This window comes from Lepus europaeus, chromosome 4, assembly GCF_033115175.1.
Source record: "Lepus europaeus isolate LE1 chromosome 4, mLepTim1.pri, whole genome shotgun sequence".
Taxonomy (NCBI): Eukaryota; Metazoa; Chordata; class Mammalia; order Lagomorpha; family Leporidae; genus Lepus; species Lepus europaeus.
In genome coordinates this window covers 40,886,273-40,913,558 of record NC_084830.1, presented here as the reverse complement: position 1 = coordinate 40,913,558, position 27,286 = coordinate 40,886,273, and the positions used below count along the sequence as shown (strand labels likewise).

The window sequence follows — 27,286 nt, the reverse complement described above, 5'->3', positions numbered from 1 at the left end:
AATACTTTGGACAGAAGACTCTGAGGTCTAACTTCCTGCATGACTGGGGAAACAAATCACATTTAAACCACAGCAAACCCCCACCCCACTTCTAACCCAGTGCCCGCAGTCCTCGAATTGCTACTTCCTCCCAATCCATGAGCATCTCTGTATGCCTTAGTATTCAGCCCAGAGTCCATAATTCATCACGGGACCACTAGTAACACTCAGATCAGTAACCAGAACTGCTCCTCATCCGCACCCTAACCCCACATAGACAATTCCAGGGAAACCCCCAGCCCTGGTCTGCCTGGAACAACCCAGTTTTTTCCAGCTTTCACAGCCCCACAGCCACAGCTGCTAGAGAAGTCATAAACAAGGTCAACTGGGTCCATTGTGATCTCCGTCTTCCACGCCTTCTCCCCTCTGCCCCTACACCCACTCTCCAAGGAGTTCAGTCCCAGAAATGGAGGCAGCAGAGGCATGTCTACGTCAGTGCACCAGGCACAGACGTACCCCTCCCACCGGCTTCCTCCTGTTACCTGGAAAACACCCTTCCACCTGTGCTAATGCCCTCACCTGCTCAGGAGGCGTCCATTGCCTGCTCACACCTCTGCTCGGATCTTCACCAAGGCTAGGTACATCTCAGTGAACCCTTACTTGAAGAGATTTGCACAGTCCCAAACTCTTACTTTGGGGCCCTCCAATCAGCCTGCTTTGCCAGCCCTGCTGGATACTGAATTTCTGGAGTCTCTCAGCTCCCTTTTGGTTTTTCTTGCAAGCCAGCCCATTCTTTCTTGGGCTCATTTCTTTCTCGTAATACCTTGATGAGAGCCTCAGTGATTTCCAACCTCTTCATGACAGATGTTCCCCCTCGGATCCGCTCTCCACCCAGGCCAGGAGGTCTACATGTAGGGATTGCTCACATCTGCCTTGCCTAATGGGGATCCCTGGAAGGACAGGGGAAAGAAGACGCTGAGGTATTTATTCCCTAGCTCCTTCTCAGCAAAGCTGCCCCGAGCTTGCTGCTTCCCTCTGACTGAAGCATGCTATGCGGCCACCCTCTCCACAAGTCTCTTCTGGTTGAAGGAACTGCTCCTTAGATCTTAACTCACTGAATGTAGGTACAGGGCCAGCCCTGAGCCTGTAGCCCAGTGTACTACCCCGTCTCTACAGTTCCCTGCTCAGAGATCCCAGACTGTCCTCTGAACCCCTCTCATCTAATTAATTGCTATCCTGATAAACACATGAATATTCTGAATTTTTTCTAGTCACTTTTCCTTCTAGTCCTTCCCCCCCCCCTTTTTTTTTTTTACTTTAAGGGACCAATTTATTTTAACTAGGGTCCTTGAGGTTGCAAATCTTTCAGAGATATCTCTCAGAGATCTTCCACATGCTGGTTCACTCCCCACAAATGGCCACAGCAGCTGGGGCCAAGCCAGCTGAAGCCAGGAGGCAAGTACTCCATCTGGGACTGCCAGGCACATTAACAGGGAGCTGGAATGAAGTGGAGCAACCAGGATTTGAACCGGTGCCCATATGGGATCCCTGCATTGCAGGTGGCCCCTCAAATAAATTTATTTTTAAATATTAAAAAAATATATGTATGTTGCTTTCTATTTCCAATCTTAGGTTCTTGATTTGGGGTCCCTCGATTGTCAAATTTTTCTGCTGACTCTGAGACTATCTCTGTGTGTCCAAAATCCTACAAAGAAGATGATCATCATATCCCTGGGGAATGAGGGTACAGACTGAGAAGAGGAAATGTGGAGAAGTGATTGTGGAGAACTGACAGCAGGACTGTCAGTGTAAAGTAGGCCATCAGGAACTCAGAGGCTCCGAGCTGCCTTATTGCTGGACTTCTCCTCCAACAGCACTTGGCTGCTGGAGTCCAACTATGGAAAAGCTGGACTGCCACATTCCAGAGTTGGGGATTTTCCTACACACAGTAAAATGCAGGTGCAAGAGTGTAGGATATTGATTTAAGTGCTATTACTAGTAGACAAAAAGAGACACAGACTCATAGATTGGGAGAAAGTAGGAGGACTAGGGGTCCTGATGGAGCCAAAGATTCATGGTACAGGGAAGGGTTGAACAAAACTGTACAAGTGTGTGTTTATCTGCACACATACATAGCAAATACTTGTAGGCAGACACTTCAAAAAGTTCTTCGAAGGGCCAGCGCTGTGGCATAGCAGGTAAAGCCACTGCCTGTAGTGCCGGCACCCCATATGGGCACCGATTTGAGTCCTGGCTGCTCCACTTCTGATCCAGCTCCCAGTTGATGGCCTGGGAAGGCAGCAGAGGATGGCCCAAGTCCTTGGGCCCCTGCACCTGCGTGAAGACCTGAAGGAGGCTCCTGGCTCCTGGCTCCAGATTGGCCCAGCTCCAGCCACTGCAGCCAGGTGGGGAGTGAACCAGCAGATAGAAGATTTCTCTCTCCCCCTCCCCTGTCTATAACTCTCAACTAAATAAATATACCTTTTAAAAAAAAGTTCATGGAGGGGCAGACATTTGGCCTGGCAGTAAAGATGCCACTTGAGACACCTGTAGTCCCAGCTCCACTCCCAATTCCAGCTTCCTGCTTGCCAATGCACATCCCAGAAGCAGCAGGTAAGGGCTCCAGTGGTGGCTCCCTGGTGCCCAAGAGAGCCCTGGATTCAGTTCCTAACTCCTGACTTCCACCTGGTCCAGTCCCCCAGCTTGCTCTTGCTCTCTCTCTCTCTCTCTCTCTCTCTATATATATATATATATATACATATATACAATATATATTTATATATAATCTGTCCTTTGGATACATGAAAAGAAAAAAATCATACAAAAACAAAAGTAAAGATAAGGGTTTTTTTTTTTTCATATAAAAAAATTTTAGGGGCCATCATTGTAGTGTAATGGGTTAAACAGCTGCCTTGGATAGTAACTCTGCCTTTCAAATAAATAAATCTTTAAAAAAATTTAAATACATGCATAGTTTTTTCATAACAAATTTTACAAGAGCATTTTAAAGACCCCTTATATATACATTTTTTGATTATGGTAGCTCCCATACTTTTAAGAAACATTTTTGCTCAACGAGGACATAGAAAAAAATGATGTAGCTATGAAATAGTTTATTTCAATATATTAAGCCAAAAATAACAAAACAACTCCTTTCTTTGGATGAAACCCAAATTCTGTACAAGCAAAGTAGGCTTGACTAATTAGATATTTTAACAAAAAAAGCATTTAGCTACATCACACCTAAAAAAGCTTTTCACATATACAGTAGATACCAAATGATTTTGTTAAATAACCAGACATTTGGAAAAATCAAAATGTTGCCTCAAAAGAGTTAAGTACACAAGGTAACAATATTGGGAATCTTTCCTGCACCTAAGAATAAAAAGCCACTCTCAGCCCTCCATTTTTCACACACATCTTCTTTAACAGAACATCTGTATTTGAAAGACTAATTTCTTTCTTCTAAGGCCTCAGGAATATCAGATCCTCCTTCAGATCAGTAGCTGTTTACAAAACAGCAGAACCATTTAAAGGGAAAAGGAAAAAAGAAAAACAAAACATAACAAAAATAGAATAAAAGGAAATGGTGAGGAACCAAGACAACAGATTTCACTTCTGTGTCACCACCCAAGATTCTGCTGGGGAAGATTCCCTGAGGCGGCTGACAGGTCCCTCGGCCGGGTTCAAAACACAATCCCTGCCTATAGGACTGCTGGGCCCTCACGCAGCCCATCCTAGCAGCGTCATCATGGAAAACCAGCTGGGACAGGCAGCCTCCAGCTTCACCTACTAAAAGGAAATGTGGGAATTCTATGACAGTGATTGCTAGAGTGTAAAAATGCAAAATTCTGGATATTAAATAAGTTGTTACACATGTAAACTGCCATGTCTTCTCAATCATCACCTTCTCCATGCACAAAGGAAAAATAAAGCAGAAAGCCCTAGATGCTCCAAAATGCGACAACTATAAAAGTTTCATATATCAGGATCTGGCTAGGATCAGCTTACACTGCAAGAATAATTATTATTGTATATAATTGGACAGAAAAACCCAGCACTGTATCAAGCTACTTTCCCAAGTCCTTCCAGGCCATAATTCTATGAGCTACAATAGAAAAATCTTAGCAAATGGAGTCTATCATGGAACTGTAAGTTCTTATATTTCTATATAATTAACTTAACCTTAGTTACTATAGCAATGATTTAAATATGAGTGCTTTAAAAAGAGAAAACAGTTGTACACATGCTTTTTTTTTCTTTACCTATGAGATAATATTAAAAAGAGATTCCACAGCTGATTAAGAACTAAGAATTACAGTGTCAAACATCATAAATAAATGTGCAGCCTGGAAGCCCAGAAAAGGTAGAGAATACTAAACATAACAAACCAGTGTATTAAAATCCAGTATTTTATATTAAGACATCTTCATCCAAATGCAGTTAGGTTTATCACTACTATAAATAAGCTTCACATTAAGGCACCTGTCATTATCTATGAGACAGATTTAGATTCAAAACAAAAGGAATATGCTCTGTAAAATTTTTCTTCCATTGTGACATTATTACAGACATTGGCAGAGTTGTTTTTTTTTTTTTTTAACATGCTTCTTTTTTTTTTTTATTTGAAAGACAGAGCAAGAAAGATTGACAGACAAATACATCTACCGTCCACTGGTTCATTCACCAAATGCCCACAACAGTCAGGGCTGGACCAGGCCAAAGCCAGGAGCCAGGAACTCAATCCAGCTCTCTAATATGCATGGCAGCAATCTAAGTACTTAAGCCATCATCTGCCGCCCTCCCAGAATAGGCAGTAGCAGGAAGCTGGATCGGAAGCAGAGCAGGGACCTGAACCAGGCGCTCTGATATGGGATGTAGGTATTCTAAGCAGCACCGTAACTGCTGTGCCAAACGCCTGCCCTTGGATATCATCAATTTTAAATGTTAAGTTTTTGTATGGCAGTAGATAAATATCTTCGAACTTATCACCTGGATATAATTCAAAAAGTTTCTGTGTATTTTGATACTTTAAAGTTTCATATACATTAATGCTGATACTATATGATATTCTAATTAATGAGAGAATAGCCAAAAATCAAATCAAGATGGATGGCAAAGAACTAACTAGATAAGACATGACAATCTCAACACAAAATTATACAGCAGGGGCAGTAACTACGAGATCCTGGCCAAGTCCTCTAACTTCTGTGAGCCTCACTCTCTCCATCTGTGATACTGCAACAAGAGCTGTTCTTCAGGTTCATAAGGCTATTGTGAGAGAAAGTGAGATGTAAAAACACCAGCTTAACCGGGAAGCCCTGAACACACAGACGGTGCAATCATACACCAAACAGTGCTGGTGTCTGATATTTTCTCTAATAACTAGGTAGGCTCGCCTTTTGCATTCACTTGAGAATTCCCAGTTTTGATCAATTAGATAATTGCAGAATGAATGAAAAACAAAAACAAAAACAAAAACAAAAAAAAACAAAAAAAAACAAAAAAAACCTCACACCAAGAGAAAACCTCTACATTTTAACTTCCAGAACTTTATAAAGTAGAGTTTGCTGCGAGTGGGGAATCAGTGCTTAATGGGACCTCATCATACTTCCTAAAATTAAAGGGGGACAGACTTCTCAGAAACCTTGGTTCCCGGCCTCCCCTCAGTCTCTTCGAGAGACCCCTGTCACCCTTACCATCTGCTACCCTGCAACGTGCATCGTTCCACTAGAAAAACTCTCTTGGGCCAACAGTGTGGCATAGGGGATAAAGCCACCGCCTGCAGTGAGGGCATCCCACAAAGACACCAGTTTGAGTCCTGACTGTTCCACTTCTGATCCAGCTCCCTGCTTAACAGCCTGGGAAAAGCAACAGAAGATGGCCAAAGTACTTGGGTCCCTGCTATCTACATGGGAGGCCTGGAAGAAGCTCCTGGTTCCTAGCTTCAGCCTGGCCCAGCCTTGGTCATTTGGCCATCTGGGGAGTGAACCAGAGGATGGAAGATCTCTCTCTCTCTCTCTCCCTCTCTCTTTCTCTCTATAACTCTTTCATGTAAATAAATAAATCTTTTAAAAAAATAAAAAGAAAAACTCTCTTATAACAGTATAAAAGAGTTTTAAGGAGATAAACTAAGAAACAAAGCCAAAGCCAATCACAGGCACATTCCTCGGCTTGGCACAAAATTTGGAACAGTTTAATAACCCCTGCCGTGTTCTTTCTTTCTTGGTCCATAAGCCCTTCCTCTATGTATAATGGGTGCCTGACCAGCATTCCCCATCCTATGTTCTGAACAGCATCAGCAGGATAAGATGTTAACAGGTGAAAAGCATATCCGTGTTAAGAAAGTCTGGAATATGCAGGTTGACATATGTTTACTGCAGAATTTCTCAGTCTTTAATGTACTAATTGTACATTGAACTGGAATGGCGCACATAGCATTTGCCAAACTCATTTGACCACTAAATTCCTTTATTTCCCACTAAGTATCCAGAAGGGCTAATAGCTCTGAGAATACTCTTTAGGAAACACTATTCTAGCCGATGCATCCCGGGTCTAAACATCGCAGAGCTAAATCTGCCAATAGTGAACATTTATCATTTCCGAAGAATTATTTTGTTTATAAGGCCAATTGCCACGAAAACCTTATGGATTCTTTGAAAGCATCCTTCCCAAAACAACAGAGAACTAAATTTCCTTCTGGGAAATTCAAAGAAGTTATTTCTCACATTAATGAGAATACCATCCTTTTAAGGAAATTCTTATACTCTTCTCCCAAATATTGAAAATGCAAAAGTCCGCTAAATCTTAGATCTTAGACCTAGAATCACAACTACTTTAAGGAGATAAGAGCACTTTGTCACAACATTACTGTAACTAACACTATTAGTCACCACAATAATGAGAAATGGTGGTGGTTGTGGTATTTTTCCAACTTAATTCTCATATCCACATTGCACATTTAGGACCTCCTATTAGACCCATTTAAAAGATAAAAACACTGAGGTTTACAGAAAAACTGACTTGCCAAGGGTCACACAAAGGAATAAGGACAGGATTTCAAATGCGTATCTGACCCTTCACCCCATGCTGTCAATCACCATACAATGCCATCTTATATTCCGGTGAATACAGGTCACATCCTTGCTGTCACACAGGAAGATCACAAGTGTCTGGATATAAAGCAAACATGACTGAAGTTTGGTTTGGATTTTCTTTTTAAGCAAATCCCCACCCCCTTACGGGAGATATTTCAGGTTTGGTGGGGGAGGGGGGGGGGGAAGCAGAGGGAACCAGAGTTCTGTTTACCAATGATGGATTCAGAGTTTTAAAATAGGAGAGGGTTTTAAAAATCTGCGTCTAAGGTGAAGACATTATCTGTGGTTTCCGCCATAACTGCAAAACGCTGATACTCTGAAACTCGTTTCTCAAAGAAATTTGTTTTCCCTTCTAAAGAAATGTTTTCCATGAAATCAAAAGGATTTTCTGCCTGGAAAACCTGAAAAGAAAAGAGAGATTATTGGACAATCTAAAGAAGCCAAAACGTATCCCACAAGGAGAACAAAGACCACAAAACACGGAGCTCGGTCTCCTGACACCTATCTGGTCACCTACAGGCCTGCATCAGGCCTTCCTGGCACTCAAGGTGGATGTAGTCTACATGACACGGTCACCTACACGGTCACCCCCACAAGAAGCTACACTAGCATCTCGGGTCCTCGAAGAAACAGAATGAAGAGCATTTTGTCAAGAAAAGAAATATTTAATATTAGCCAAACGAAAATGTTTTCACACCGTAAGAAATCCACTAGACCACAGAGACTACATGCATTTTTCATGTTTATTATTATTGGGTAGTCACGGATCTATAATATCGCAAAACATTGAACTACTGACAATGTTCTGTGCTCCTAAATATGCTTCCTCGCTCCCTGGAGAATAATCAACAAACGGTCACTAAGGGGCATGATCATGCTGCCCAGAGTGACCACGTGTCTCCAAACAAATCCAACAAGCTTTCTTACTGCTTCTGGACTCCAGCCGCAGATCTGACGGTACCGCTTGATGGAAACTGTGGAATATTTCAGTGATTAACAGAGGGGCACTGAAAGAGATCTGCTGAATTTACGAGGATCCCAGCAGGAATTATGAACACTCCAGCTAAGAATCTGCTCTAATAACCTGATCTTTAAAATCGCAGAAGATCCAAACAGACACTCCTTCAACGAAGATATACTCACACACAAAGTCAACAGGCACATGAAAAGCTGCTTAATAGTGTTAGCCAGGAGGGAAATGCAAAAGCAAGATCAAATTGTGACGCCACGTACACCCACTGTGGCTATAACAGCTGTCGGTACGAATGTGAAGTTGGGGCCTTCACACACCAGTGGCACTGGAAAATTGTGCAGCCACTTTGGAAGAGTCTGCCTGTTCTTCTAATGATTAAACATGGAGTTACTATATGACCCTGCAATTTCAACTTAGATACGTGCTCAAGAAAAATGAAAACAGCTGCCCACACAAAAACTTGGACACTGAAGTTCATAGCAGCATTATTCATAATAGCTTAAAAGTGGAAATAACCCAAATGTCCAGCAATTGATGAATGCATAAATAAATTTTGGTAGACCCATACAAGAGAATATTATTTAGCCAAAAAAAAAAAAAAAATACTGGGGCTGGGGCCGTCACTGTGGTATAGAGAGTAAAGCTGCTGACTGCGCTGCAGGCATCCCATATGGGTGCCAGTCTATGTCTCGCTTGCTCCACTTCCGATCTAGCTCCCTGGTAATGGGCCTGTGCAGCCACATGGCCTAGTTTTGGCCTGGCCCAGCCCCAGCCACCGCAGCTATTTCAGGAGTACAACAGCAGATGGAAGATCTCTCTGCTGTCTCTGTCTCTCTCTCTCTTAAAAAAATACTAAAACATGTAACAATGTGAATGAGCCCTGAAAACATACTCAAGAAGGAAGAAAGCCACAAAAGACAATGTTATTATATGATTCCTTTTTTTTTTTTTTTTTTTTTTTTTTTTTTTTTTGACAGACAGAGTGGACAGTGAGAGAGAGAGACAGAGAGGAAGGTCTTCCTTTGCCATTGGTTCACCCTCCAATGGCTGCTGCGGCTGGCGCACTGCCGTGCCGATGCATAAGGCAGGAGCCAGGTGCTTCTCCTGGTCTCCCATGGGGTGCAGGGCCCAAGCACTTGGGCCATCCTCCACTGCACTCCCTGGCCACAGCAGAGAGCTGGCCTGGAAGAGGGGCAACCGGGACAGAATCCGGCGCCCCAACCGGGACTAGAACCTGGGGTGCTGGCGCCGCAAGGCGGAGGATTAGCCTATTGAGCCGCAGAGCTGGCCTATATGATTCCATTTTTATGAAATGGAAAATATAAAGACCAGGCAAATCCATAGAGACAAAAATTAGATTAGTGGCTTCCCAGGGACGGGAGGAGTGAAGGGAAAAGAGGAGTGAGTGACAACAGAGAATTTCCTTTCAGAGTGATAAAAATATTCAGAAACAGTTGGTTTACTATGTTCAACAACTTTGTGAACTTTTGTAAAAACCAATGAACTGTACAATTTTACTGGGCAAATTGCATCCTATGTGATTTATTTCTTAATAAAGCTTTAAATATAGGGGCCGGAGCTGTGGTGTAGTGGGTAAAGCTGCCATCTGCAGTGCTGGCATCCCATATGGGTGCTGGTTCGAGTCCCGACTGCTCCACTTCCAATCCAGCACTCTGCTATGGCCTGGGAAAGCAGTGCAAGATGGCTCAAGTCCTTGGGCCCCTGCACCCATGTGGGAGACCTGGAAGAAGCTCCTGGCTCCTGGCTTTGGATCAGCACAGTTCTGGCCGTTGCAGCCATTTGGGGAGTAAACCAGCAGATGGAAGACCTATCTTTTTCTGTCTCTCTCTGCCTCTATTTCTCTCTCTGTGTAACTCCGATTTTCAAATAAATAAATAACTCTTTAAAAAAGCTTTAAATATATATGACTATCTCCAAAAGGAAAAGTTCATACACTGTATATGGCGGAGTTCTGGAACTCAGTGAAATTGTTAGAAACTATGTGTTAAGAAAGACTGAAAATCTGAACTACATTTTACAAGATACAATGGAAAGAGCTCTGGGCCAATAGCCATAGAGTCACTGGATTTCGGAACAGTGGATCTTCCAGAAAAATCAGATCCCAATCATGTGCAGCACAGGCAAGGAAATCAAGAGCAAATTGAATTAAGTAGCTTGTGCCTGAAACATAAGAGCACTCAAATGTACAGTGACTAATCTCAAAGCCAAAGAGAAGCTGATGACATCACTAATGCGACTCCTATTTAAGAATCTGTAAAATTTGAATAATCTGTTTAGTGAAACATATCATAGCAATAATTCTTTTTTTTTTTTTGACAGGCAGTGGATAGTGAGAGAGAGACAGAGAGAAAGGTCTTCCTTTTTGCCGTTGGTTCACCCTCCAATGGCCGCTGCAGCCGGCGCATCGCGCTGATCCGAAGCCAGGAGCCAGGCGCTTCTCCTGGTCTCCCATGCGGGTGCAGGGCCCAAGCACTTGGGCCATCCTCCACTGCACTCCCGGGCCATAGCAGAGAGCTGGCCTGGAAGAGGGGCAGCCGGGATAGAATCCAGCGCCCTGACCGGGACTAGAACCCGGTGTGCCGGCGCTGCAAGGCAGAGGATTAGCCTGTTAAGCCACGGCGCTGGCCTGATTCTTTTCCTAGCTCCTTGGGTTCAAAGTTCAGTTCAAATATTTTAAATTGCCATGTTTTCTTTTTTTTTAACACATTTATTTATTTACTTATTTACTTGAGAGGTCAGAACTTCAGTCAGAGAGAGGAAGAGACAGAGAGAAAGGTCTTCCATCTGCTGGTTCACTCCCCAAACAGCTGCAATAGCTGGAGCTGGGCCAATCTGAAGCCAGGAGTCAGGAGCTTCTTTCAGGCCTCCCACATGGGTGCAGGGCCATCTTCTATTGCTTTCCCAGGCCACAGCAGAGAGTTGGATCAATCCTGTCTTGTTTTCTTACACACACATTCAAGGCCATAAATTGCTGAGGATCTCTCTAACTGTATTCTAAAGGTTCTGATATATAGTAAGGCCACTGTAATTTAGTTTATATTTTCAATAAGTTATATTTTATTTTTAAGCTCATTTGAAAGGTTTTCTCAACTTCTAAGTAGTCTAAATTTGGCAATTTTGCTATGAATTTCTAATTTTATGACATTAAAATAAACCTTTTAAAAATAATAAAAAGTAATAAATAAATAAGTAAAAAATTAATGTTAAAAATTATATGTAAAAAAGTACTGCAAATGCTTTTAGTAAAATATATTTTAGGGGCATTACCTGGCTATAACATTTAATCAGTAGTAACACAGTTATAAAAATCTTACCTTTGAGAATCCAAGTTCCATGAGTAACCTGTCAGCTACAAACTCAATGTACTGCTTCATCAAAATACAGTTCATTCCAATGAGGCCAACCGGCAAGGCTTCTGTTAAAAACTCCTGAAAGGTAAAGAAAAACAGAGCAAAGTATAGAGATAAAAAAATCATAAGTATGCATTTTCCAAATAGAAAGATTGTGCTTTTATTTTCTAAGACACTGATCTTGTTCAAGGAAAGCACTATGGATAAACTGTTTCGATGTGGCTTAAAAATATATGGGATATTACTATGCATATTCTTTCACGTTCTCAAAGAGCCAAAATAAATAGAAACTACCCAATTACTGGATTTTTAAAAATAGTGCATGTAGGACCTGGATTCATTTTTTTTCAGTAGAAAAAGATGTTTTATCTTGAAAAATTTACAAAGATTCACCAAAGTTCATCAGCATGGGGAACATCACTAAGGAAAGGAGTTGAGAAAGTTCAATCAACAAAGATAGGACCAAAATAAACAAACAAAAAAAAGCAGATCTGGGGGCTGGGAGGTAAATGAAACTCCAACTACCCTGAAAGACAGTGATAAAGTGTTAATAGAGGAAAAATAAAACCATATTAATTATTTGGATTTAGTTTTTAAAACAATTAAAGATTCCAAAATATATCTTATGCCATTCCCCCTACCAATATGAAAAACTATGCAGTAAATGTTAAACTATGCAGTGTTTAAAAAAAATATTCTATTTCCAAACTAGTTCTTTAGAATGATTAAAAACACAACCTGAGTAGAGCACCTAGCCCTTTCTAGTCACTAATCCAGTTATTTATTTGTTCTTCTTTTATTAAAAAGATTTATTTATTTATTTGAAAGGCAGAGCTATAGAGAGGCAGAGAGAGAGAAAGAGAAAGAGAATCTTCCATCTGTTGGTTCATTCTCCAATTGGCCAAAAAGCCGGAGCTACACTGATCTGAAGCCAGGAGCCAGGAGCTTCTTCCAGGTCTCCCATGTGAGTGCAGGGGCCCATCGTGGACTTGGGCCATCTTCTATTGTTTTCCTAGGCCATAGAAGAGAGCTGGATGGGAAGTGGAGCAGCTGGGTCTCAAATTGGCGCCCATATGGGATGCTGGCACTGCAGGCAGCGGCTTTACCACTACACCATAGCGCCAGCCCCTACTTATTTGTTCTATAAACATTTTGTGCATGCTTCAGCTAGGTACCTGTTAGGTTACTGAGAATACAAAATAAACAAAAATATCACTGCCCTCTATTAACTAAAAACCTAAAAATGTAAAGATACAATAAAGTTTGTTATGGCATGAAATTTAGATCAACAAGACAGAAAAATAGGCCTGGAACAGATTTTAGTGTACTTAAAACCTTAGTATAATCATAAAATAGACTGACTTATAAAAATTCTCTCAAAAATAAATAAATAAAATATAAAGTTTGGGAAAAAAGGCTGACTTACAAACCAAATTATAAACTGACTTACAGTAACTGCAATACATCATGTATTGGTACTATCAAGGCTAACCACATAAAATTGCCAGTTTCCCCTTTAGTTTCCTCATGGAAAAATAACCCTGCTTGCTCACTGCCCCAACCTGCAAGCAGCAGGCCCACGAGTTTCAGTACCCATCTGGACTTTCACAGAGGTGTCAGCATCGAAAGCTACCAGTTTGTGGTACTGTCATCTGGTATATGCAAGGTACTGGCACCATCTTCATCAGGCAATGGCCTGGATGCGAGGCCACCAGAAAGAAGGCCCAAAGGAAGGTGTTCCTAATTCAGTTCCCTGTGGTACTTTGCTCCTGGGCTCCAGCCCCAAAGCACCAATGACAGTGAGGCTGAGTGTCCTCAGCTCTTGTGAGACTATCGAATGGCCTCGCAGGACTTCCATGGCACTTACTCACATTGTACAAGGTGTGGGTAGCTTCCACACGACAGTCGTGGGATCCAGCTACCAAAAAGGACCAAGGGGCCGGGGCCATGGCCCAGCGGATAAAGCTGAAGCCTGTGGCGCCAGCATCCCATATGGACGCCGGTTCAAGTCCCAGCTGCTTCACTTCCGATCCAGCTCTCTGCTATGGCCTGGGAAAGCAGCAGAAGATGGTCCAAGTGCTTGGGCTTCTGCAACCACCTGGGAGACTGGAAGAAGCTCCTGGCTCCTGGCTTTGGACTGGCACAGCTCTGGCCAATGCAGCCAGTTGGGGAGTGAGCCAGGGGATGCAAGACCTTTCTCTCTCCGCCTCTCAAATAAATAAATAAATAAATCAGGAGGGAGGGAAGGGGGGGGGGGGAGGGAAGAAGGGAGGAAGGAAGAAAGGAAGGAAAAGGCCAAACTCCACCCAAAGAGGAGGAGGCAGCGATGGAGTCTGAGCCAGATGGGGAGGTGGAATGCGACCTGAGCAGCATGGAACTCACCGAGGAGCTGCGCCACACTTCCACCGAGCAGCACAGAGAAGAGCGATGGCGCAGCAGCAGCCAGTCCCGGCACGCACAGACGACTACATGCGCACCAACCACTAACTACGCAACAACCCATGGGTCGGTAGGGTCCCCAACCAAGAGGCCTGGCAAACGGCGCCAGGCCGCAATGCAGCTCCTGTACCAGGGCCCACCGCCAAAATCCGAGCCATGGAGCCTGCGGTGCCACTGAGCAGGAAGCTGCCTGAGCACCGGCCCCGCAGTCCCCGCACGTTCTGAGCCCCGGCCGCAGGGATCCCAGGGAATGCTTTCTGAACAGGGTTCCCCAGTCTCACCCCCTTCCTTTGGAGTAGCCTCTCTTCCACTCAGCTTCTAGACATTCTCGGGGAAAGAGGCATTAGGCTGAGTGCAAGCCGGTTCACCAAAGACCCCGCGGGCCATCAGCGGGGGGCTGTAACCCCAAGGGAGTCAGCAGGAGTATACTGTGGCCAACTGGAGAACTGTTCTCTCCACATAAAGCAATACTTCTACATAACAAGGACTTTTGACATTGTCCTTAACTGTATTCCATTCATTAAAGGGCTTGCCCAGAAAAAAATAAAATAAAATTGCTACAAAATGACAATTACCTGATTAACCTAACACAATGGTACAAATATCAGGGGAAAAACAAACAAAAACATGTTACCTGCAGGGACTTTTCTGCTTACCTGCTCAATTTCGACAGCATCAACGATGATCTCTCTGACCCTCTCTTCTGAAGGCTTATTTACTAAGTACTGAAACATCAGACAAGCAAAGTCACAGTGAAGCCCCTAAAACAGAAAACAAATGGCACTGCCAATGAACTTTTAACCATCCATTTGCACACAATCATGTATAGAACATTATAAAAATTTGTTTCTAGGAATGTGTCATAGAATTTCTTAAAATGAAAGAAGAATTAATAGGGTTAAGAACTTATTTTCTTCAAATATCATTAAATGCCAACCCAATGCCAACAAATCTTGGTTCACCAATATTAAAGAAGAATTAATTTACAAACAAAAACCTACAAACAAAAGCATTTTGAAAAGGAAAACAAAGAAAGAAGAGCCAAAATAAAAACTCATCAATTTTTTAAAAGATTTATTTATTTATTTTTTGAAACTCAGAGTTACAGAGAGAAAAAGAGTGAGTTCTTCCATTCACTGGTTCACTTCTCAGACGGCCACAACAGCCAGCACTGGGCCAGGCTAAAGCAAGGAGCCAGGCGCTTCACCCAGGTCTCACACATGGGTGGCAGAGGCCCAAACACTTGGGCTATCTTCTACTTCTCCCAGGCCATTAGTAGGGAGTTGGATCAGAAGTGGAGCAGCAGGGACATGAACCAGCACCCTGGTAGGATGCCGGTAACCCAGGTGGCAGCTTTACTCATTATACCACAATGCGGGTCCCAAAAACTCATCAATTTTTAAATGCCAAAAAAATTAAAGAATGACTGACAAATATTAGGTAGTATTAAAAGGACAGAGATTTTTTTAAAAGGTCAGAGATTTTAAAAAGATAATATTTATATTAAATAAGAATAGCTCAAGATAAAAATGAATTCAGCACCATCTGAATCCATACACAACAGAAATGGCATCGCAGACAACTCAGCCACAAAGACCCCTGAGAAAAACACAGTGATGCAAATTTAATGAATGCTACAGAACATTAAGTATAGAAAACAGGCCAGGCAGATTCAACCTACGGTAACCAGGTCTCCAAAGCATAGAACAGATGATATAAAGCAGAAAATCAAAAGGACAGAAGAAAATTTTCAAAAATTCAAAACAAAAAAGATAATGAGGCCAGATATAAGGTGATGGGATCCCCAAGAAAATTAACATAGACTCACATCATGGTAGAGTTAATTAATATTTCTGAACTACAAAGAAAAACAAATCCTTTTATAGGTAACCAAAGGGAGGAGTGCAGGAAGTTCAGTTTAAAGGATCACAAGTCAGAATTACTTGGGTTTTTCTAAATGAATTAACAAAAACCAAAAGAGGATTCAAAGAGAAGATCCTCAAATTAAAGATTGTATTGAAAAGATTATTTACCTAAAATTCATTTTAAAGTAACTCTCTTTGAACAGCTAATCCAAAAAAGTTTACTAATGAACCATTTTTCCAAGATTTGTCCCCAGGGTACACTTCAAATTACCAATGGCAGAATGTCAAACAAAGCGCTGAAAGATGTCAAAGAAAGTATTGATTAGAATCAACAGAGAGGAGCCAGTGCTGTGGCGCAGCAGGTAAAGCCACCGCCTGCAGTGCCGGCATTCCCATATGGCCGCCGGTTCAAGTCCCAGCTGCTCCACTTCTGATCCAGCTCTCTGCTATGGCCTGGAAAGCAGTAGAAGATGGCCCAACGCCTTGGGCACTTGCACCTGCGTGAGAGACCCAGTGGAAGCTCCTGGTTCTGGATCAGCACAGCTCCAGCTGTTGCAACCAAAGTGAACCAGTGGATGGAAGATCTCTCTCTCTTTCTCTCTCTCTCTCTCTCTCTCTCTCTCTATCTGCCTCTCCTCTCTCTGTGTAACTCTTGACTTTCAAATAAATAAATAAATCTTTAAAAGAAAAAAAAAAAAAGAATCAACAGAGAGCTACCTAATCCACAGAAAAGGTAGGCATGAATCATTGTTAAATCAATAAATGAATAAAATTAATTTAAGTTTTAAAGAAATTTCAATCAAAACCTCAGTAAGATTGTTTTTGATTCAAAAATCAAACTGGAATAATAATTGAGCAGAACCTTGTAGGAATACTTTAAAAAGGAAAGTTTTGAAATTTATCCTAATAATTATTAAACATGAAACTACAGCAATTAAAATAGTTTGTTACAGCACAAAATATGACAGGCCACGAGGCAGGAGAAATAGCATGTAACAGATTTTAGAACAGTAAGACTTTCACATGGAATAAAGAGGACAGTCCAGGGGCCAGTGTGGTGGTGCAATGGGTTAAGCCTCTGCCTGCAAAGCCAGTACACATATGGCCACCAGTTTGAGTCTTGGCTGCTCCATTTCCAATCCAGCTCCCTGATAATGCACCAGGAAAAGCAACAAAAGATGGCCCAAGTTTTTGGGCCTCTGCACCAACATGGGAGACCTGGATGGAGTTTCTGGCTCCTGGCTTCAGCTTGGCCCAGTGCTGGCTGTTGAAGCCACTTGGGGAGTGAACCAGCATATGGAAGATCTGTGTGTGTGTACATGTGTATGTGTGTCCCTCTCTCTTAGAAATAAGTTGAGGAGTCAAGATCATTAGTACAATCAATGTGAACTGATTGGCTGTAATGGGCTAAACCAATGAGAACAGAAAGGTAAGTTAGACCAAGTCTCTGCTCTGAGGAGCACAGGATCTAGCACAGAGGAGAGCGAGCGAAATGCAATATATAGAATGGGCTAACGAGAGTTTTCATTTTCAATTAGAAACATAAAGGAAAGAGTGGGGAATTTTATCTACTTGTGTCTGAAGAGTTCTGAATTGCCTTTTGTGGGGAAAAGTGAAGGGAAGACAGGAAGGGCACGCGGCAGCAAGCGTGCTGTGCACTGGATGTGTTCTGTCTGCCACGGTTCATGTGCTGGAGGCTGGATGCCCGGTGTGGTGATGTGCAGGTGGTGGAACCTTTGAGAGATGCGGCCTAGTGGAAGGTAATTAGGTCATGGAGTTCCCACACTCATGAATGGATTAGTGCTGTCTGGAGAAGTGGGTCAGGTCTCTGTGACTGAAACAGTTAACTAAAGAGCAGGCTGTGAAACTGTAAAGCCATCCTGCGTGCTTGGCTTCCTCTGCACGTGGCGGTTCCCTTTCTGCTCCTCCACCAAGCCAGGGAGGTCCTTGCTGCAGGGTGGTACCAGGCTGTGTGGACTTCCCAGGCACCAAAATCATAAGCCAAATAAACCTCTTGTAATATATATTACTCGACCTTGAATGTTCTGTTATAGCAACACAAAATGGATTAAGACAGGAAACAATATTTAGTTATTGATGGATGTGGCTGAAAAAGAAAAGAAGTGGAGCCAGTGCACCGGGTAAAGCCACCTCCTGTTAGGCTGGCATCCCATATGAGTGCTGGTGCATATCCTGGCTGCTCCACTTCCAAATTAATGGCCTGAGAAAAGCAGCAGCAGATGGCCCAAGTGCTGGGGCCTCTGACATCCACATGGCAAACCTGGATGAAGTTCCTGGCTTCTGGCTTTGGCCTGGTCCAGCCCTAGCCATTGTGGCCATCTGGGGAGTGAACCAGCAGATGAAGATCTGTCTGTCCCTTTCTCTGTAACTCTTTCAAATACATAAATAAATATTTCCTTTTTTAAAAAAAAAAAAGGACCAATCTATTTTTCTTTCTTTCTTTCTTTTTTTTTTTTTTAGAAACATTCTATTTAGTAAGTACAAATTATATGAGTACATCTTTAGGAATACAGTGATTCTTCCCACCATACCTGCCCTCCTAGCCCTACTTCCTCCTCCCTTTCCCATTTACAGTCTCATTCTCCATTCATTTCCAATTAACTTTATACACAGAAGACCAACCCTATACTAAGTAAAGATTTCAACTATTTGCATGCATACACACACACACACAAATATAAAAACTGCTTGAGAACAAGTTTTACAGTTAAATCTCATAGTATGACTCACTGAGGACAGAGGTCCTGCATGGGGAGTAAGTGCACAGTGATTTCTGTTGTTGGTTTGTCAATTAACACTCCTATGTATGATAACAGTGACCACCCGAGGCTCTTGTCATGAGCTGCCTAGGCTATGGAAGCCTTTTGAGTCCACAAACTCTGTCAGTATTTAGACAGGGCCATACGCAAAGTGGAAGTTCTCTCTTGCCTTCAGAGAAAAGTACATCCTTCTTTGATGGCCCCTTCTTTCCGCTGGGGTCTCAGAGAGATCCTTCCTGGAGGACATTTTTTTTTTTTTTTGGCCACAGTATCTTGGCTTTCCATGAAAGAACCAATCTAAAATGACTCCCAGATTTCAAACTGGATGACTGGATAAAAGAATAATCCCAAGAGACAGGGAAAACAGAAGGAAAAACATGTCTTGGGTTTTACATGGTAAGTTTGATTTCTGAAATACTAGATTTCTTAGGCCTTCCAGGAGAAAAAGTCTAACATGCACTTGGATATACCAATATGGATTTGGAGTTCAGGAAAGAATACCTGGGATAAAGACAAATTTGGGTGGGCCAGCACTGTGACATAACAGGTAAAGCCTCTGCCTGAAGTGCTGGCATCCTATATGGGCACCAGTTCATGTCATAGCTGCTCCACTTCCAGCTCCCTGCTAATGGCCTGGGAAAAGCAGTGGAAGATGGTCCTAGTGCTTGGGCCCCTGCACCCACGTGGGAGACCCAGAGGAAGCTCCTGGCTCCTGACTTTGGCCCGGCCCAGCCCCAGCCACTGCAGCCATTTGGGGAGTGATCCAGTGGATGAAAAATCAATCTCTCTCTCTCTCTCTCCCTCTCCCTCTCCCTCTCCCTTTCCCTCTCTGTGACTCTGACTTTCAAGTAGATAAATAAATCTTTTCTTTTTTTGAAGAAAGACAAATTTGGGAAAGTTGTGAGCATTTAGATAGCAGTTCATTCCATGGGAATAAATAAGATCAGCCAGAAGGTTACACACAGAACAGGAGTGAGGCCAAGGCAGGAATCCAGGAGTACACAGAGAGAGAAGGGTGAGCAGAGGAGACTAAGGAAGAATGGGAAGAGACACAGGAGGAAAATGCAGTGTCTTCAACTTTCTTTTAATTACCAGGATACTTGTATCACCATAAGCATTTTCCAGGGGAAAGATAAATAAATGAACATGAAATATGAATTCAAACATAACAATAACAGAAAAAACACTTCACCCTTACTTCATCTCTGCTGATGAGTTCATTGGAAAAAGTGAGTCCAGGCATCAGACCTCTCTTCTTTAGCCAGAATATAGCAGCAAAAGATCCCGAGAAGAAAATCCCTTCTACAGCAGCAAAGGCCACCACCCTTTCCCCTGGGAGACATGAAATAGTTGCACTTTCTGAAATATCATATATGACAGACATTTGCAGGTTTATAGAGCTTCAGCTTTATTTGCACAATACCACAGCTATTTTGCTAAGAAACAAAATTAGTAAGTTAGTTCCATGGCCAAGAGTCTTCAGAGGAGGCACCGTTCCACCTCTCCCTAACACAGCGGGAAGTGGAGTCCTGGAGACTCGGTGTCTGGGTAACGAATGGCCCTGCATACGCGATGAAAGAAGAGGCTAGCCTGTGTACCACACATGCCTGTGGCTGCAAGGACATACATCTGTGTGTGCATACATACTGTGGGTAAGAGTGGAAAGTAGAAGACAGACTTTACCACAAATGTCTGCTTCTGGGAGGAGGGAAGGTTGCTAAGACTGATTTTTAGAGTCCTATGGTACCCTACAGACTAACTGAAAACATTTAAAAAATATTGCCATGCATCTATAATTGAAAAAATAGATAAACCCAAGCAAAGACATCTATTGGATAAAATGTCTCATCATATAAACAAAAAATGATTGTCTCCTGCTAAACATAGAACGGCCGACTTGAAAGGTTACTCACTGTTAGGAGAACTTAGTAGAAGCCCATCCCCTAAAATGTCTACACTGGCATCATATCTGAACTGCTATCTTTATTAGATGATTATAGTTTAACCCAAAAGTATTTGCATGGCCCTGATGTCACCACACCACACATGCCCAAGATTAGTAGTTTTACTTCTATACATGTAAAAGGAGAGAGTCGGTCTGTATAAGACTGTGAGATAGGCCGGTGCCACGGCTCACTAGGCTAATCCTCCGCCTTGCGGTGCCGGCACACCGGGTTCTAGTCCTGGTTGGGGCTCCAATCCTGTCCTGGTTGCCCCTCTTCCAGGCCAGCTCTCTGCTGTGGCCAGGGAGTGCAGTGGAGGATGGCCCAAGTCCTTGGGCCCTGCACCCCATAGGAGACCAGGAGAAGCACCTGGCTCCTACCATCGGATCAGCACGGTGCGCCGGCCGCAGCGCGCCTACCGCGGCGGCCATTGGAGGGTGAACCAAAGGCAAAAGGAAGACCTTTCTCTCTGTCTCTCTCTCACTGTCCACTCTGCCTGTCAAAAAAAAAAAAAAAGACTGTGAGATAAAGACAGCTTAGTGTGTAAGAGCTACAAACCCTTCACAGATGACATGGAAGTTTGTATCTCAGTAACTGCAGGAACTTAACAAATGTGCCCTGAAGGGGCACAATGGAAACTATACAGTAAGAACTAAACGATAAAAGACATTAAAATCCATTTCTATGGAAACTATAAAATTTTGACGCAGAAACTGAATATAGTTTCTAGAACAAGTATAATTAATTATATTTAAATTTAAAAAGGAAGATGACTAAGTTTAACTATTTCTGGTTATCTCTGAGTAATGCTTTGATTTGTCCTTCTTTTCCCTGATTATTTTAAACCATATCAGATACATAGATTATATCAAATACTTAGTCATTCAAATTGTCTATTAATAGCCAGAAATATAATAAGAATGTTTTATCAACTTAACGTATACCTTACTCTGTTTTCATTTTACTAATAAAACAGTGGATAGTTATAACTGATACATTTCTTGACATGACGGTTATATTCTAGATAATTATCTGTAAGGTAACTAGACTATAATTAAAATAGAAATATTGTGAGAAGCGGAAAAATGCTATTTTAATTGTTCTATGCATTCATGTGAATATTAAACAACAAAAATCATGACAAATAGTTATGGAAGGCTATTCTTTGTTGGAGAGGGTTAAAGAATTACTAAGGGGTAATTTTACACATTTTTTGAGAATAATCCTATATGTGAACTAAAAACAGACTTAAAGTTAACTCATCTAAAAACCATAATAAACGTAATGGTCTCATGACTTGTTTTAGAAAAGGGAAAGATGCACTTTTAAGATACAGCTGCTCTTCACGATGCAAGGCACGAACATTGCATAACAGGTTTTTGGGTTTTTTTTTGCGTTTTCAAATGCAGTTTCATTACATATGGAAAGGTTCAATCTATATAATTGTTTTAAGCTTCTTTAAGGATATTTTAAAATGAAACAGAATGTCTGAATTTTTAAAAACTATGCAAGTATATAATTAAAAATTTTTAGCTCTACAGAGATTGAATCTTCCTGTCACATATACACTTTAAAACAACTAATACTTTTTTCAATGCATATTGTTGGGTTCTCTTTAGCTAAAAACTAAAGAATTCTGGGAGCCTGGATGCAAGGCAAGAGCAGTTGCTTTACTGGATCCTACTTGGTGTAGGAGACGCGGAGAAGTCACCAAAACCGAGAGGCAGAGCCCTAAGCCAGATGCAAGAGCTGCCTTCGTCAGTCCGAGGACAAAGATCTGGCCCCGGAAGGCTGCAGGTGGCCGGACAAAGATCTGGCCCTGGAAGGCTGCAGGTGGCCGGACAAAGATCTGGCCCCGGAAGGCTGCAGGTGGCCGGGGAGGTTCGAGTCTGCTCCTGCTGGGCTGCTTAAAGGAATTATAAACGGCCAAGCGGCCAAGCGAGGTGGTATTTCCACGCTACTGGCGGTGCCACCCCCAATGCGCTCCTCACTCCTTTCCCTTCCCCTTCGTACTCTGTTCCCACATATCCCACTCCCCTAGGTCACTACTTAGAGCGCGTTCTTTCCTCTGAGACCCTGAGTCGGAACCCTCAGCCAGTGTGCCTGGGGACGAAGCAGCAGGAAGGCTAACTGAAGCCCGGTGGCTGCTCGCTGCCTGCGCTCTACCTGTCCTCTCTCTCTTCACCTTGACTTTCTCGGGTGCTGTCACGGAACACCTGCCTCCCGTGCCCCATCGTGGTTTCCCACCAGTGCCCAGCCATGCGAACATTTTCAACACTGGCCTATTTCCCTTCTTTTTTTTTTCTCTCGAGCCCATTTTCCCCAAAGTGTGCTTCCCAAATCATTTATCTGCAAGAGAACCAGTTTAGTGGAAACTGCAGATTCTTCAGCCCCACCTGGATTCTCCAGGGTTTTTCCACAAATTCTCTGGATGATTTTTTTAAAATTTATTTATTTTTATTTGGAAGTCAGAGTTACACAAGAGAGGAGAGGCAGAGAGAGGGAGAGATCTTCCATCCGATGGTTCACTCCCCAATTGGCTGCAATCGCTGGCACTGCACTGATCCAAAGCCAGGAGCCAGGAGCTTCTTCTGTGGGTCTCCCACGTGGGTGCAGGCGCCCAAGGACTTGGGCCATCTTCTACTGCTTTTCCAGGCCATAGCAGAGAGCTGGACTAGAAGAGGAGCAGCCAGGACTAGAACTGGCACCCATATGATATGCCGGCGCTTCAGGCCAGGGGGTTAACTCGCTGTGCCACAGTGCCAGCCCCTCTGAATTATTTCTATGCACACTGAAAACCACTGCGTTTCTCACTCTTGAACTAAAAGCAATGCAAACATATTTCTCCCCTGGTGTACTACACACTGGCCCATACTTGCACGCTGTCACTGGCTCTCTGGTGTGCTCCAGGAGTCCCTGAGTGCCACAGAACAAGATCTGTGAGGTCAAAACTATTTTCGTGGGGCTGGCATTGTGGCACAATAAGTTAAGTTGCCATGTGCCATGCTAGCATCCCGTATTGAATCTCGGTTAGAGTCTTGGCTGTGCTGCTTCTCAGCCTCCAGCTAATGCCCCTGGGAAGGCAGAGGATGAGGCTCAAGTACTTGGACCCCTTACACTCACGTAGGAGACCCACATGGAATTCCTTGCTCTTGGCTGTTGCAGCCATTTGGAGAGTGAAGCTGTAGATGGAAAACCTCTCTCTCGCTCTCACTCTGCCTTTCAAATAAATAAATCTTCCAAAAAATTGTTCATAATAACACTGGAATAGTATTTATTTTACTACCAATCTTGCATGAGTGCACGGTGTTATTTTCCACAGGCTACATTGCAAATCCACAATAATCTGAAAAGCTTAGTAAAAGACTCCTCTCTTTTCTAAGTACATATTTGAGTGAAATCGAATTTTCTTCATGTACTTTAACCAGAATAACATAACTGCAGCAAACTGAATGCAAAAGCAGATAGGATAATCCAGCTTTCTCTATTAAGTCAGCAAAAGCTTTGTGAAAATGTAACAGCATGCTAAGCTCACTTTTTGGAAAATGTAGGGTCTTCAAAAATAAAAATGTATAAGTTATGTTAAAATGTAATGGGCTAGTTATTGTTATTTTAAAGTAAACCAATAACTATTTTAATCTCAGTTTTAATTTCTAATATAGAAATATCAATAGACATAATTTATAAAAATAAAAGTACTTTGGAGTTCTCAGTGACTTTTAACAGTACAAAGAGACTAGAGAATAAAAATTTTGAGATGTGGTTCCCTACATAATGAATCAAACCAGGAAGTAGAGTAAAATTTATGAAACAGATAAGAATGATATATGTACTTATTCAAAGAAATATATCAATATTTTCATTAAGTTTAAATATTTATTGAGCAACTACTATGTAATAAGATACAGTCTTAATCACTTCCTTTAAAAACTGTTATGGGTGGAAGGCATTTGGCTTGATTGGTAAGACACAGCTAGGAATACCTGCATCCCGAATGGAGTATCTGGGTTCAAGTCCAGGCTCCGATTCCAGCTTCCTGCTAATGTGTACCCTGGGAGGCAGCAGTAGATGACTCAAGTAGTAGAGTCCCTGCCACCCACATGGGAGACCTGGATTGAGTTCCTGGCTCCTGGCTTCAGCCCAGCCCACCCTTGCGCCTTGTGGGCTTTGAGAGCAAGTCAACGGATGAAAGCTCTGTCACTTATTCTCCTTCTCTGTTCTCTCTTTATCTCTATAATATAATAAATAAAATATATATTTTAATAATAAGTAAAAATAAATGTTCTTGGATCTCAACACATCTGTAAAGGTGCTTCAATTCAATTTTTGTGTGTGTGTGAAATATAAGCCCGTTATTGCAAAATGTCTCTTGTTCTGGTTGAGTGCACTAATCTTTAGTTTTTTGGAATCTAGATATTTGTCCAACAAAAAAATTAAGATTGACTTATTTAAAATTTCTAAAGAACAAAAAACAAAATAAAACAAAAACCAATGAAAAAAAGAAAAAAAATTTCTAAAATAAATATTCTTAAAATCAGGTACAAACTGAATTGCTACAATACCCCTGATAGATTCTATGTGACTAATATTTACCTGTCATTTTGCATTGATATCTTAACTTTTCAACTTCTGACTTATTAAAAAGAATAGATAAGTGCTTTATTTTACTATCACTTTCTAATTAACTACTATGAATAATGATTCTAAGTAAAAGTGCATATTGAGACATTTGTCTTCTTTTTCCCATTTTAGGACTTGGATTAGTGCTGACAATCATACCATATAAAATAGTATCATATCTCCTGTGGTAAATTTGATGATATATAAATTAGAGAAACATACCAAAAGTAGATTTTCTATCTGCTATCCATCGCAGGGCCCAATCTGCTTTTTTCTTAACATATGGCATTGTTTCAATTGCATTAAATAAAAATTCCCTGCAAAAACAAGAGAATTAAGACAGACAAAGTCACTCACTTGTTTTTCTTTTTGTTTTGTGTTTCCTATTCAACCATTTTAACAATTCAGAGACAATAATTGTAACTCTTTCATATATTATCAGATTTGTAGTTTATTTTTTCATGTCCATTAAATATAGAAATGAAAATGAAATTCAAAATCAGTGACTCAGAAATTATTTAACACAAAACCAACAACGTGAACATTCTGTTTCCAAACAGAATGTGCTAATAAATAATTTTCAAAGATACAATACTGAAGATGAACTAGTTCTATGTAAGTTTTTAACCCAACACATTATTAGGCAATAGAAAATACTATGTTCATAAGTGTCTATATTTAAATAAACTTTTCTTAATATTTAGTTTTGAAATAGATTTTGCTTTTAACATAATAAAACAACAGGATAAACCTTTGTAAATAAGATTCCAGCAATAATACCTTTTCTTGGGATCTCTGATGTAAGTGTCTATTAGCAAACTGTACATCTCTGAGTGGACATTCTCAATGAGGATTTGGAAGCCATAGAAACAGCGAGCCTCTGGAACCTGCACCTCCTGACTAAAGCGCTCCACCTGAGAAAACAAGGAAACAGATACATCCAGTCCTGTGGACTCCCACTGAAGCCTGCGTTAAACTCCACCAGCTAGAATCTGGACATCAGAACGGCAGCAAACAGGTCAGAAAGGCTATGGATCCTCTTAAGCAGTATCTTAAGCAATATTGTTTTTCCATCAACTTTTCACAATGTATTAGTGGGACAATGTATTTGTAAGCAATTAAATGATTTGGTCTCTTGGGTAAAAATACCACCTACAAAACCAAATAAATTTTAGAACATCTACCAAAAATACTGATCTTCCTTTGTAGAATTCATGTTGTCATTTTTTCTCAATAGTAGATAGAGCTATTAAAGCCTCTTCTGGCAGTCCACACAACAGACTCATAGAATGGCAGATGTCCTAAACAGCACTCTGGCCTCAGAATCAGCCCTTTAGGGCATTTGGATCTGGCTGAAAAGCCCATGAGAGCATTTCAGGCATGGAAAGCCAAGACACTGTGGCAAAAAATGTTCTGTATGAAGGATCTCTGTGAGTGAGACCCCAGTGGAAAGAAAGGACCATCAAAGAAGGATGTACTTTTCTCTGAAGGGAGGAGAGAACTTCCACTTTGTTTATGGCCCTGCCTAAATACTGACGGAGTTTGTGGACACAAAAGTCTTCCATAGCCTCAGTAACTCATGTCAAGAGCCTCAGGTGATCACTGATGTCATAAATAAGTTAATTGATAAACCAACAACAGAAATCATTGTGCACTTAATCCCCATGTAGGGTCTCTGTCGTTAATGAGTTGTACTATAAGAATTAACTGTAAAACTTGTTCTCAAACAGTACTTTATACTTTGTGTGTGTGTGAATGCAAATTGTTGAAATCTACTTACTATAGAGTTGGTCTTCTGTATATAAAGTTAATTAAAAACAAATTTTAATGAAGAATGGGATGGGAGAGGGAGTAGGAGGTGGGACAGGAGTAGGGGTGGGAGGGCAGGTGTGGGGGGAGAAGAACCACTACATCCTTAAAGCTGTACCTATGAAATTCATTAAATAAAAGCTTTCTTAATAAATAAATAAATAAAGCCTCTTCTAGTTCAAGACAAAAGTTCTTATATCTCCTGACCAACAACATACAAGTTTTTGAATGGGGAGCTACAATCTAGTATTCTACTACAGAGATCCAGAAGGTTACGTAGGCATGGGTTCTCTATTAGTATCGTTATCTGAGGGTAAACAATCAAACACATGTTCATGCATTGTAAGTAGTTTCAATTAGTACAGTTTATGCTTCATTTTATGATATTCGGCTGGTCAAGTGACAGAAAT

The 27,286-nt window shown here is 41.7% G+C and overlaps 1 protein-coding gene across 3 annotated transcripts in view; it reads right to left on the bottom strand.

The window, feature by feature from the left end:
- Positions 1-3,075: 3,075 nt before the first annotated feature.
- The window catches only part of RRM2B (ribonucleotide reductase regulatory TP53 inducible subunit M2B), a 40,362-nt gene continuing 16,151 nt past the window's right edge, over positions 3,076-27,286 (bottom strand). For 2 of the 3 annotated variants that reach the window (XM_062188162.1, XM_062188164.1), the window contains exons 4-9: positions 25,848-25,981; positions 25,290-25,384; positions 19,703-19,836; positions 14,516-14,620; positions 11,385-11,498; positions 3,076-7,477 (exon numbers count right to left, since the gene is read on the bottom strand). In XM_062188162.1, the coding sequence (XP_062044146.1) occupies positions 7,325-7,477; positions 11,385-11,498; positions 14,516-14,620; positions 19,703-19,836; positions 25,290-25,384; positions 25,848-25,981 (735 nt within the window). In that variant the 3' untranslated portion in view covers positions 3,076-7,324. Of the gene's footprint in view, positions 7,478-7,689; positions 8,051-11,384; positions 11,499-14,515; positions 14,621-19,702; positions 19,837-25,289; positions 25,385-25,847; positions 25,982-27,286 lie in introns of those variants that run through there. The other variant, XM_062188163.1, reaches the window with a different exon arrangement.